Source organism: Zalophus californianus, chromosome 6 (genome assembly GCF_009762305.2).
Source record: "Zalophus californianus isolate mZalCal1 chromosome 6, mZalCal1.pri.v2, whole genome shotgun sequence".
Lineage (NCBI taxonomy): Eukaryota > Metazoa > Chordata > Mammalia > Carnivora > Otariidae > Zalophus > Zalophus californianus.
Window position 1 is genome coordinate 98,850,734 of NC_045600.1, and position 13,808 is coordinate 98,864,541.

Here is a 13,808-nt window from a genome sequence, read left to right on the forward strand (position 1 = left end):
TCTCATTGATCTTCATGTGCCCAGAACCTAGCACAGTGGCAGGCACTTGTATACTCAGAAACTGTTTGTTAAACTGAACTGAATCAATGTGGATAAGAACAATGTACCAGACTATAGACAATCCAGGTAATAGGCCCAATATGTTTGAAGGAGTGGATAAAGATATCATTTTAACTCTCTGTGTACCAAATATAATAGATATTTTTAAATGATAGATTAAGTGCTCATTTGAAAAATGTGACTGCCATTTTGTTTCAAACTGACTGTAATGTTTCCGCTCATGTTCTTTAGTAGCATACCAAATTTTAGCAGTTAAACCCTTTGATATCATAGAACAAACAAAAATAAAAGTGACCTTGCTTTTAGTCAACACACTTTCCCTTAAACAAATTCTCCCTGAGCAAACATTTGGGTAAACAGGTATTCTTCGTCTTTGTACCCAGAAGATCAATGAACTCAGATCACAGAGGTCATGAAAATCATGGAGTCAAAGATCCCTTCACTGAGTACACATTAGTTATGACTATGTTCAATTCAGACAATTCAGTCAAAATGTAGTTGACTTAAGATTTCTTCTGTACTGCTTCTGTGATTATTAGTTGATTGGTTACTTTTATCAATTTAACTGTTTAAGTACCTCGGCTATGTGGGGATTTGATCAATTATTCAGAGATTAATCTGTAAAAAGTCTATATGAGGGAGCCACTACCATAGTCTCTAAATTCTTTGTATTAAACTAGAAGACGTTTAGAGGTATTTTGAGAGTGTACTTCCATTGAGAACTACAGCATTTCAAAACACACTCTTAACTTACTACCAAGGACAAAAGTTTTGTTGCCAGTGGTGTGTTTTGCAGTGAGCTCCTCGATAATGGTCTATTTGAAACTATGATTTTGTTTTAAAATTTCTAGCGGTCATTATATTTTTCATCAGCTAAGAAGTTAATTTTTAAAAATTGTAATAATAATAAAGCCCGTAGTGAATTCAGGAGATGAGGGAAACTTACCTCCCATGTATGCCTCGGTGTCTCACGGGAGTCTCCTACAAGTCTTGGAGAGAGAGCTCCAGGATGTTCTTTAGCTCAGGGTGCCACGTCTTCTCTGAGGATCAGGTAAAGGTCACCTTCTCCTTAAACCCTTTATTTAATGTCCTTACCAGGAAGTGGACCAGTGATCATTGCAGTCTCTCCCCATGCTACAATAAATATAAAATTAGGAGAAGGGGGCTACCCTGAAAAGAGCTCTAAAAATAGATATTGGTGTCCTCTGGCCTAATGGAGCAGTTAGAATTAAAATTTGTGGAGTAGCTTCTGAAAGGAAAGCATTCTGATCTAGCACTTTCATAGATATGACTGACAATATAACCAACTGAACGAGTGCTAGCTACTTGCTAGAACAAGAAGGAACTCCCAGGTTCTCAGGACTGTGTGGAGAGCACACAGGGCTATTATACAGCAACCAGTAGGCATTTGGGGCTCTCCAGTGGCAGAGTTTGAAAAACAAGCAATGCATTCCTATCCCAATTGCTGAGAGACTTGGGAGGCCTTCAGTGCCTTTCTCAAGATATTGTGTCCAGCATCCTTGCTATGCATGGGGATGCATGGACTTCCAGGGCAATGGGCGTCCTTGTGAGACATGTGACTCCTCACCCCAACCCCCAACCTGATGAATAATTTAGGCTCCTGAAATACTCAAGTTGAAGCTCTAATAGTAACTGAGCTATACACGATTGTTGTTGCAAATGCACTGTCAGGAGAGCACCTGCTTTTGTTTTGGCAGTTCTGGAGACAGATTTGTCGATCACTCCCAGCCTGTGTGATCAGCTTCATGTGATTGAGAGATGCACGTGGCTGGGGCTGTGGAGTCCATCCCAACCAATTGGCACTTGCCAAGGCCTTGGCCTCGGCCTCATTCTCACAGAGCTGCAATTCTACCCAAGATATCTTATAGTGTGTTCATTCTGTGAAATAGCACATTATAAAGAAATTAGGAAAGTTTGAATAAAAATCTATCCATAAGCCAAAATCTTTCAGTTTGTGACAAAATCAGATTTCCCTATTGTGTTTGAGCAATGGTAGAAGGTACATTGGATCCAGAGTCCAAAGGTTCAGCTTTGAATCCTCACCGTCCTACCAACTGCCTGGTTTTAGACAGGTCACTGCTCTCTTGGGCTTCAGTTTCTTCAACGGAAAGTGAAGATTTTCTTCACTCCCTAACTCCACATGTGTTTATTCAAAGATTACATGCCATGGGCATACCAGGTGCTAGGTATCCAACACAGTCAACATAGTTTCTAACCTTCTAAGCATCAGTGTGGTATGAGAGACAGGCCAAGCAGCAAAAAGTTGTAATTTATCTCTGCCTCTTTTTCTTTACATAATTTTTTTTTAAGATTTTATTTATCTATTTGACAGAGAGAGACACAGCGAGAGCAGGAACACAAGCAAAAGGAGTGGGAGAGGGAGAAGCAGGCTTCCTGCTGAGCAGGGAGCCTGGTGCGGGGCTCGATCCCAGGATCCTGGGAACATGACCTGAGCCGAAGGCAGACGCTTAACGACTGAGCCACTCAGGCGGCTCCTACATAATTGTTTTGAGATCAAAATAAATGATTTATGCAAATGCTTGTTAAACTGTGGAAAGCTATTTAAAAAGTCCCAGCATTCTGCCCATACTTCATTCTCCATAAATATTTATTAAATTGTACTTCTATGATGATGATTTTATTGTGAGATGATTTGTGTGTTTGGTAAAGACAGATTTATAGGTTTTCTTAATTCATGAAATTGGAGTACATTAAAATAAGATGATATTTCTGAAGCAGAATATTTGACAGGACCACCTGTAGTCTTTGACAGGCTCTGTACTCTCTTATTCTTTCCCAAAGCCTCATCCACCTCCCATCAACCTCTAAGACACACCATTCCTTACTTCACTCCTGAAGCCCACTAACCAGGGGTCTTATAGATAGGGCAAATCTCAGGACACAGGGGGCAGATCAGGATGGTGGGTCTGTTTGTGCACATTACTGGTCAATTTTGTTTAACCTGAACATTTAAAAGTTTGTTTCTTGGGTCGTGTAAAAATGTCCCTGTGCCATGGTGCCTGGATAAAAATGGCTGCATTGGAATGTCACGTAAGTGAGAGTATTTCTGAAAGGAAGGACCACTGGGAAATTTGAATATCAGAGCACATAATTATAAGCTAGACATATTCCAATACATTAACATTAGAATTAATTTTGGAAACTGTTTCTAAGTTTGATTTGAGTTTGAGTCATTTTCAAAGCATCCCATGCCATGAAAAAAAATTGAGATTTGTATGACAAATGTTTACTGTGCTAAAAGCCTTTTAGATTATACCAAGAAATAAAAACATAGCTCTTGCTTTTGAAGAGTTTATCACCAAATGGGGAGGGAGAAAAACACTTGCTTGCATACACATATACACGCACACAGATAAGAAGGGTTAAGAAACTCTATATGATTAAGAGTGAAGTGAGTAATTTACACTATGAGTGGTATAGGCATTTGATTGTGGGATATTTCACTGTTCAGTAGAATTGTGAGGGTTCATAAATGAGTTAGAAAGTGGACTTGGCCTTCAAAAGAAGAAGTGAATAGGGTTTGGACAGGAAGAGAGGCAGAGGAAGGGCATTCCAGATGAAGGGATAGAGCACAAGCAAGGACTTGTAGGCAGAAATGAGCAAGGCATTTAGTGAGAACTATATGGGCCCTTCTAGATAAAATGGAGTGCATCTTTTTGAGGGATATTGATATATATATTTGGTCATATGAGGAAGAGTGATATTTGTGGAAGACCTTGAATGTCAGTCTAGGGAGTTTGGACTTGACCCTTCAGAGAATGGGGAGTCAATGAGTTTTAGGGGAGGGAATGTTGTAATTAAATCATGTTTTAAAAAGATTTCTCTCTCAAGGATGTATAGGGTGAATCAGTGAGGAGACGGAAGCAGGAAGCTCATTTTTTAATTTTCAATGTTGCTTTATTTTTTCTCTTTATTAATAAAACAAATATAAAGTATAAAAATTCATGATACAGTGAACATCTATGAACCCACCTTCTAGTTTCTGATGAGCAATAGGACCATTATCTGACAGTTCCCCCTCCCCCCCGGTTAGTTTCTCAAATCTCTCCCTTCTCCTACCACCTGATAGCTAACCCCTATCTTGAGTTTTTTGTTTATCATCCCTTTGCATTTCTTCATAGATCTACTACCTAAGTTTGGTCCCTAAAAATACGTTAAAAACTTTTGTATAAAAATAAAAATAAATTAATCAGTAAACTTAAAGAAATAAATAAGAACAGTAAAAGAAATTGAGATAAATCAGGAGAAATATATGAAGAAAAATGAGAAACTAGTTGACTTGACTAAAAGAAAACCATAATCGACAAATAAAATCAAGGCATGGCTTCTTCAAATATAACTGTAAAAATGGTACACTTCTGGCAACTGAGATCAGATGCTTTAAAATTGTATGATGTATCTGTATTAATTATTTTGAGAATCTACATTAAATAAAAGAATTTATAAGAAAGGATAACTGACCAAAATTCACTTAAGACATATAAAGAACAGTAACTGTGATCGATATTAAAACATTCTCAAAGATCTACTATCCAAAAAGGAGCTTGGCTCATATTTGTATATAAATGGAGCCTACCATTTTTTAGGGAACAGATATTTCTTGGATTATTTAAATAGTTCCATAAAATAGAGAAATATGGAAATCTTTCCAGTTCATTTGTTCATGGATTGTATTAGTCTGATATCAAAGTGTGACAAATAAAACACAAATCACCTATTTATAATTTTAATGGTGAATATGCAAGCCAAAAAAATAAAAAACTAAGTATTGGAAAATTATATCTAGCAGTATATGTATATGTGTATCATGACCAAGTAGGGTCTTTTCAGGAATGCAAGATATTTTAACAGTAGAACATTTAAAATACAGTATAATTAATTAATGCCAAATGATTAACAGAATAATTTTTTAAATGCAATATCCTCAGTAAGTATTCAAAAGACATTTGATAAAACCTAATACCCATTCCTGTTTTTTAATAACATTTCTTAGTAAATTTTTTAAAAGTCTTAGTATGATAAATGGGAAACATGAAACTTAATGAACGGTATAATAAAAACATTGTCTTCAATTCGGAAACAATATAAGGATGCCTTTTTTCATTATTATGATTCAATATTTTTGAATGATTTCTGCCCATACAATAAGGCAAGAAAAAATAAATAGGAATATTAAAAAGGAAACAAGTAAATGATGGTTATTGTAGTTCATATTATATTCTACTAGCTTAGTTAGAAGCCTAGTTCCCGCCAAGGTTATAGGATGGGTATCTGTAATAATTGAGGCTATAAGCTTCCCTGTCCATGTCCAAGAGATGATAGAGACCTGGATTCCTATAGCTTTCAAAGAATTGACGAATTCCTTTCCAAAACCTTAGAAAGCTTCTTCTCAAATGTATTGGCCCCAATTCAATCACATTATTATTCCTGAACCAGGCATGTTTTTGAGGGTGGGAAAATGATTCTGATAGGCTTAGACTAATCAGCATTTACCCTTAAACCTGGGTATAATCGATCTTTCACTCAAAGCATGTAATTGCATAGAATAAAGGGTCGATATCTAAATGAAATTCTGGTACTATTAGAAAGAGGATTTAATAGATGCCAAGTAGGCAACTAACAATTTTCACTATAATATCAACTAGTAACCTATGTGAAAGTATAAGAAAGTTCATTAGCATGGACAGTAAATAGATATATATAGAAAGAAATAGAGTTTTGCTTGTAATGGTCAGTTAGAAAATAGAATAAAATAAGGGATTCCATCCTAACTCCAAAAATAAATACAACTAAATATCAAATAAACTTAAGAATTTGCAAGACCCAGTGGAGAATGGGTACGATGTAATTTTCCTTGAGAACATAAAAAAGACTTGAATAAATGGCAAGATGGGAATTATATTTCTGAATGGGAAATTCATATTATAACTTTATAAAGTTAATGCTTTCTCATTAATTACAGTTGGGAAGCGATGGAACTTAAAAAATGATTCTAAAGTTCACCTAGCTAATAAATATTTGAAAATAATAATGAGGGGGGTACATACTCTATGCAGAAAGACATCAAAAATTATAGCAGAACTAGAGTAATTAAAAATCACAATTTTATATTGGGGAATTTTTTATATAGGATAGATGAAATTTCGAATCAAATCGTGTTGGAAAACTTGTCAAAATAGTTGGGAAATATATTAGAGTCCTACTTTATGCTATACATCATACTCTAGAAAAATTTAAAATTTAAGAGTGAAAAATAAAATCATGAAAATACTGGAAAAATATAGGACAAAGTTTAATATTTTGTAATATTGGTGTAGATCAGGTCTTTCTTAGAATAAATAACAAAGTTGGAAACCATATAGAAAAAGGTTTATAGACTTGAGTACATAAATTTTCTAAACTTTTATGTGGCAACCAAGGACCATCACAAGTTAAAGATAAATGATTAACTGGAAAATGATTTGCCACATATAACAGATAAAAGATTTACAACCTATATTGTAGAGAGTGACAAAAATTAAAATAAAAAATTAAACATTACATTAAAAATTGGGTAGAGGACAAAAATATGAAATTCATTAAAGAATAAATACAAATAGCTAACACATGAAAAATGTTCAACCTCACCATTAACCAAAGAAATGCATATTAAAACAATATTATGTTTTAGTTGTTATATTGGGGAAGGATTGAAAGGATTTACATTAACCAATATTGAAAAGAATGAGAGCAATAGGTACTTTTAAAGCACTTGATATATGCATATTCTTTGATCAGTAAATAATTCAATTTCAAGAAAGTTGTGCTAAAAGGTAAGTAAGTATATATGTAAGAATGTTCATTTAATGGTGGAAAATTAGAAACAACTGTCTATCAAAAGGAGCTGGTTAAATTACAGCATATTTGTACAATGGAATATTATATAGTCATTAAAAAGATCAGTTATACAGGGGCGCCCAGGTGGCTCAGTTGGTTAAGCATCTGACTCTTGATCTCAGCTCAGGGTCTTAATCTCAAGGTCTCGAGTTCAAGCCCCCCCCATTGGGAGGTATAGATTGGCATAGAAAGATGAACAGAATATTTTAAGTGGCAAAAAAACCCATTAACCTAATATCAGGGGAAAAAAAAAACATTTATACAGATCTACTGAAAAAGAATTCTGGAGATATATATTCCAACCTGTTAACAGTGGTTGTCTCTGAGGGCTGGGATTATGGGAGGTTTTTATGTTTTAATTTAAATACTTCTGAATTAGTTTTATTTTTTTCATGTAATATGATTTTATGCTCAAGGTGAACTGGTTATTTTTTCCCCAAATAAAAAAAGAATGTGGAGAAAACCAGTGAAATGGTTGCTATGAATTTCTTGCTTATGTTTCCCCCAAAATTCATTATGTTAAGGCCCTAATCCCCAATGTGCTAGTATTCAGAGGTGGGGCCCTTGGGAGGAAATTGATTTTGAATGGAGTCCTGAGAGTGCAGTCCCCATCATGGGACTGGTGTCCTTAATGGGGGATAAAGAGACAGGAGGTCCCTCTCAGCCATGTGAGGGTACAGCAAGAAGATGGCCATCTCCAAACCAGGAAGTGTGCCCTCACCCAAACCCAGCCCTACTGGCACTCTAATTTCAGTCTTGTGGTACTGGCCCAAACTGACTAAAACAAGGAATTTAAGGTGGAACAACTCTGAAGGGATGTTTTTCGGGATAGGTAAGACCTGAAGTTGCTTGTAGGCCCTGGGAAAGAAATCAGTGGAGGAAAGAGATTGAAAGTGTGAGGAGATTATTAATTAGCTGAGGTCCTAGAGGGGTGAGAACAGTACAGTAGCATCAGAGCTAGGTTCAGAGAGAAGGAAAGAAAAGGAGGATAACACAGATAAAATTAGGGCAATTTTTTTTTAAGATTTTATTTATTTATTTGAGAGAGAGAGAATGAGAGATAGAGAGCATGAGGGGAAAGAGGGTCAGAGGGAGAAGCAGACTCCCTGCTGAGCAGGGAGCCCGATGTGGGACTCGATCCCGGGACTCCAGGATCATGACCTGAGCTGAAGGCAGTCGCCCAACCAACTGAGCCACCCAGGCGCCCTAGGGCAATTTCTTGAGAAGGAGAGGCACAAAAGGATAGCTAATGAACCTGTGTTTTTCCCCAATGGATTCAGAGAAAAGTGCATCAGCGGAGCAGGAGGTTTGGGACAGCTATCTGGAGGGGCATAGAAAATGTATTGCTGCTACATAAAATGAAATAAGGCATGGTATCTGAATCATCAGGTATATGCTTACGAGATTCTTGAACTCCATCCCAGATGTACTAAATCATAATCTCTCAAGGTGGGTGATCCTAATGCACACTAGAATCTGGAACCTTTGAAATAAAAGGTTAACTAAGAATATGCAGCCACTGCTGATGCTAGATCACAGTGATCTGAAATAGGGTCAATCAATATATTAACAGGATTTTCTCCAGCATCATTCAACATCCTGAGAAGAGAGTATTTGAGAGAAATAGGTGGCTAGGTAGACTCAGAGTTGGGCTTTGGCAGCGTGGATGTAGGAGGAAGTCAGTGTGTCAGTGGAACTTGAGATACTGTTAAGGGCATTGCTAACCTGGATGATCACAAGGTTAAGAACTGAGCAGAGAGGAAGGAACTGAGGGACTGAAATTTATGAGGAGGATGTGCAGCACATTTGTGAAAGTTAGAGAGTGGGTGCAATGTGAGAAGTGTAAGTCTTGGGCGCCTGGGTGGCTCAGTCGGTTGGGCGACTGCCTTCGGCTCAGGTCATGATCCTGGAGTCCCGGGATCGAGTCCCGCATCGGGCTCCCCGCTCAGCGGGGAGTCTGCTCCCTCTGACCCTCTCCCCTCTCATGCTCTCTATCTCATTCTCTCTCTCAAATAAATAAATAAAATCTTTAAAAAAAAAAAAAGAAGTGTAAGTCTTAGTCAGTGAGATGTGCCTTCTTGTGAAAGGTTCTCAAAGAGGAGATGGTGACACATTCCAACAGTGGCCATCAGAGGGGCTTCTGAACTAGAGTGGAGATAGAGTTGGCCAAGTAGAAGAGGTTGAGGAAGTGAGGTCGGAGTGTGAGATAGTTCTCCTTATGAGCAGCAGACTTGTTGAAGCCCATGAATGGAGGCAAAGATGGTTACTCACAGTACAACCAGAGAGAGAAGAAGAGAACGTTGAGGTCAGAGAGTGACAGAGTTGGGGGGCTGAGAGCTGGATAGGCTGGCACTGGAGACTCAGCATGGCCCTGCGTCTAGGGGAGCATGGTTCTAGAACTCTTGGTGGCAGGACTAGTCGATATGTTGACAATGTACAGCGAACTCTCTGATGTCCATGTGGTGATAGCTGGAATTTTAGTTCAGTGCTTTGCATATGCTTCTATTTTGCTACCTGATGTATTCATTTGGAAGTCTTTGTCACTTAGACTATATAATGCCTTAGCACTAGACTTCTGTTTTCCTAATTTTTGAATCCCCTGTGTCTGACACATGGTATATACTCAGTTAAATCTTCTTCTGAAAGAGTGAATGAATGAAGAAATGGAGGATGGATGGATGAATGAATGAATGAATGCATGACGAATGATTGAAAGAAACTAAGCGGCCCCATATTTCCAATAGGAACTTTGGTGGGAGGGTGCGAAGGAGAGTGTAAGTGAGTTACGTTTGATGAGAAGTTGTTCATGGTGATGAAGGTGAGAGTGTGACTGTCATCTGAAAGCAGAATAAGTGAGATAACAAAGATTTCATTCTCCACGTGAGCATGGGATGTCCAGTATCACAAACTCAGCCTCTGCTTTCTTCAAATTCTCCCCCCAGGTGAGCTCAACTTTATTCTTGGCTTCAATTATCACGTCTATGAGCACACAAACCTCTCCTCTGACTCCAGAACCGTATCTCTTCCTACTCAACTATCTTTTCTCCGAAGCACCAGAAAGCCCCTGAGGCATAATCTGCACACACAGACATCACCATCTGCCACAGCAGTCCTGGTCCTCTTTGGGTGTATTCTCTCCCAGTACTTAGCACGTCCTTTCCCAGGAATCAGCTCTGCTGAGTCCCTCTCCTCACCTTCCATAGCCACGCTTCCAAGTTCTTCCAATTTTAAGATCTAAAGTTCTTCTCTCCATTGTCAAAGCCCCCCAGTTCTGGAATTCTGTAATATCCCCCAGTGGGTTTACTATGCCTACTTTAGGCCCCTTCCAATCTCCTTTCCATCTCACAGCCAGGATGATTTTTTTTAACTCAAATTTGGTAGTGTTATGTTCTCACTTAAACCACCTATGCAACTTACCATTGCTTTTAGCCCTGAATGTGATTTATAGGCTCAGTCTGTGTGGTCTGACTCCCACCCATGGCTCCGGGTTCATTTTGCATTGTGTTCCTTCACTGTCTCTGGGAGTCAGGCAGTAGGTTTCTTTTGTTCTTGAACAGGTATCATACTGTTCCCACCCCCACTCCCCAAGGCCATTGTACATGCACTTCCTTCCCCACTTCGTGCAGTTAAACCCTACACTTCCTTCTGATCTCAGCTGGGACATGATTTCCCTGGAGAAGCCATCTGAGATCTCTCTGTTGAGGTGAAATCCCCCTCTTTTATTTGCTCATAGAAATATGTCTTCCATCTTTATAGCATACATCTCAGTTGTGATTTCATATTTCTGTGTGTGTGATTATTTCCCTATGCCTATCTCCCTCACTAGACTCTAAGCTCTGTAAAGGGCAAGGACTGTGTGTGCTTTGCTAAGTGCAGTGCTTGGCACATAATGAGTATGCCATAAATATTTGTGAGATGAGTGAATGAAGAGACCAAAGAACACCCTTGTGTAGTGTTAGTTATAGTCACAGCAATAAAGTCCTGTTTCTCTGGTCCATCCACTGGGACTTGGGAATAGGGTAGTCATCAGTAATCCTTCTACACAATGGTATCCATGATAACTTAACTAAGAGTTAAAGCCAAAAATGCTGCATTCTTGTCCTGGCTCTGGGATGGTATGCCCTCTGGCAAGTTGTAATTTTTTTAGGCCTAAACTCTGTATTTCACCCCTAATTAGGTATCTCCTTCTGTACTTAGACTCTCAACAGCTGTTTTCTCCAGACCTCTCCTTCCTCCCTGCCTGCCTGCCTCCTCAGCTAGAAATGACGGTAGGCCTCCTGCAAAGGGAGGGGAAGGCCTGAAACAGAACTGGCTTCTCTGTGGGAGGATTGGGAGGAAGCACAGAGCGTGGGTACTAATTCTATGAAACTGCCTTGGTATTCAGAAACAACTGCTGGATTCTATCTCTTCAGACAAACTAGTTTTGAGAAGTAAGGCTTGAATACTTGACATGACAGAATGCTAGTCCTAAACAGCCTGTTGCCTGCAAGGACATTAATTCATCAAACTTAAATGGTATAACCTAGAAGCCTTGTTTCAGTGTATTTAATCCCTTTCTTGTTTAACTGGGGTGTCTCTTTGATCTTCAAGCAGTGTAGAGTTTCAAGCCACTATTGTTTATTTTCTATGTGTTTTGCTTAAATATTTCATGGAAAATGAAGGGGAGAAACTTGGTTTTCAAGTTTCTGGAATCCTTCAGAAGAAAGTCAACAAGTTGCTTTCTCCATCATTCTGATTCTTGGATCCCAGTTTGTCCTCAGTAAATGAAGCCCAGCTACAGTAACCAAGGAGGAGATCCATCCTGTCCTAAAGTCTTGCAGTGTGAAACTTGCAATGGTCTCTTTGTATGTTAATTTCTCCATCTCTAGAATGGATGCAATTGTTTTTACCACCCTTAGGGAGGTGTCATTAAATCACTGAAATGATATTGGAAGAAAACAAGAGTGATTAATCTTGCAGAACAACACATCTGTATTTTCTCCATATTCTCCAACGTGCATGAAAAGTTCCTTCAGAAGAGAATGTTTACACTGGATGTATGTATACCTGATTTGATAATCCCAAACTACACCCCAACCACCCACTTCTGAATAGGGGGAAAAAAAATCAGAAGCCTGCAATTGTGTAACATGCAAATCTCTTCTGGACTGGAGCCCATCGCTGTGGTTTGGCAACACAACCAGCACAACATCTCTTTTCTCATCTCTTGGGAAAAACAAAAAACAAAAAACAAAAAACCAACAGAGGAAAAAAAATACCTTGAGAATAAAGGTAATGATTAATCTATCAGGCACAAAAAGGATCGTTTTGGGTATTTCAGACTCTAACTCACGAAGTCAGATAAACAACAGTGAACAGGGGATGACAATTTCACCAGAAGAGGATTAAGTCACGGGCTGTAATTGGGACAGCGTTTGTACCGTCAGAGAATCTCACTAGACATCTCCAGGAATCTGAGCAGTTGTCAAAACTTCCATTTTCATGTGCGAGTGAAGTAGGAGCCAGAAGAAGCAGGTACTGGTGGAGAGAGTGGTCCTTGGAGAAGCCCCACGATGCAGCCTGGTAAGGGGCGAAAGAGGAAAAGCTTCAAGCAGAAGCTGGTCTTGAAGAGCAGCTTAGCTAAAGAAACAATCTCTGAGTTCTTGGGCACCTATATAATGATCGTAAGTATTTCCTGAATTCTGACCCAGTTATGCCTCTCTTTCTATGTAGCTGGTGGCGGATAGTTTTGTTTTCCTTAAGTTTGTTACCAGATTCATCTCTTCCAGGAAACATCACGTTACTTCCATGTTGTTTGACTATTTATTGACCACAGGTTAGGTTTCCATTTACTCGTTTCATTTATTCTCAAGAGTTGATGGGGGTGGGAGAAGGGGAATAAACTACTTCATTTCAGAGATTTACTCAGACTCTGAGCTGGCTTTGATTAAAGTCAGCTGTTAGAAATTTTTCTCATTGATTAACTGATGTATACCGTGTTCGTTTCCCACAAACATTGAAGTGACTCGCTCCTTGAAATAAGGATCGGTAGTCAATAAATATGAACGGTAAGAAACAACTCAGTAGTACAAATGCTTGGCAAGGCTTATGTTGTCAGATCACTTGACTTAGTAAGTTAGAAATTTCGCGAGGTAGAAATATGTATTCTGCAACCATCCAGCTTTGGTTTTGCGTGATTTTCCCCCCTCTATTTACCTTAAGCTAATCTCTAAAGGTCTTTAATGAGACAGTTACAAGAACCTTCTATCTATCTATCTATCTATCTATCTATCTATCTATCTATCTATCTATCTATCTATCTATCTAATCTATCATCTATCTAAAGGAAGGACTGATTATAAGAACCACTCAAGGATCTTGGCCAGGGAATTGCACAGCTATTAATGAAAAACTGGACAGTTTACTTAAGTGGCATGGGCTCTAGGCTCTCATCCTATTGCACATTGTAGTATTCTTTGGATGCTGAGTTTTTAGCTGGAGCAAGATCATTTGTGAGCAGAAAATGAAATGTTTGATTATTCTCATATGCAACAACTACTGACTTTAACTTGCTCTAAAAAAATAAATAAATCTGCTCAAAGATTCCCTACTTCAGGTATTAGTAATTTCATTTTTCTTAAAGTTATAGAGAATTGTCCATAAATTTTGTACTTTAAAATTTCTCTGGTAGTGTATAGCATGGAGACTACAGTTAGTTAACACTGTATTGCATATTTGAAAGTTACTAAGAGAATAGATCTTTAAAGTTTGTTATCAGGAGAAAGAAATGTGTAACTATGTGGTGATAAATGTTAACTAGACTTACTGTGGTGATCATTTTGCAATATATA

The 13,808-nt window shown here is 38.3% G+C and overlaps 1 protein-coding gene across 2 annotated transcripts in view; it reads left to right on the plus strand.

Moving 5' to 3' along the window:
* AQP9 (aquaporin 9) overlaps positions 1-13,808 on the plus strand; it is a 96,358-nt gene that overhangs the window by 44,103 nt on the left and 38,447 nt on the right. Inside the window, exon 1 of one of the 2 annotated variants that reach the window (XM_027569387.2) lies at positions 12,137-12,641. The exons of the other annotated variant lie outside the window; for it this stretch is intronic. Within the exon in view, the coding sequence (XP_027425188.1) occupies positions 12,531-12,641 (111 nt within the window). The 5' untranslated portion in view covers positions 12,137-12,530. Of the gene's footprint in view, positions 1-12,136; positions 12,642-13,808 lie in introns of those variants that run through there. 2 annotated transcript variants of the gene reach the window in all.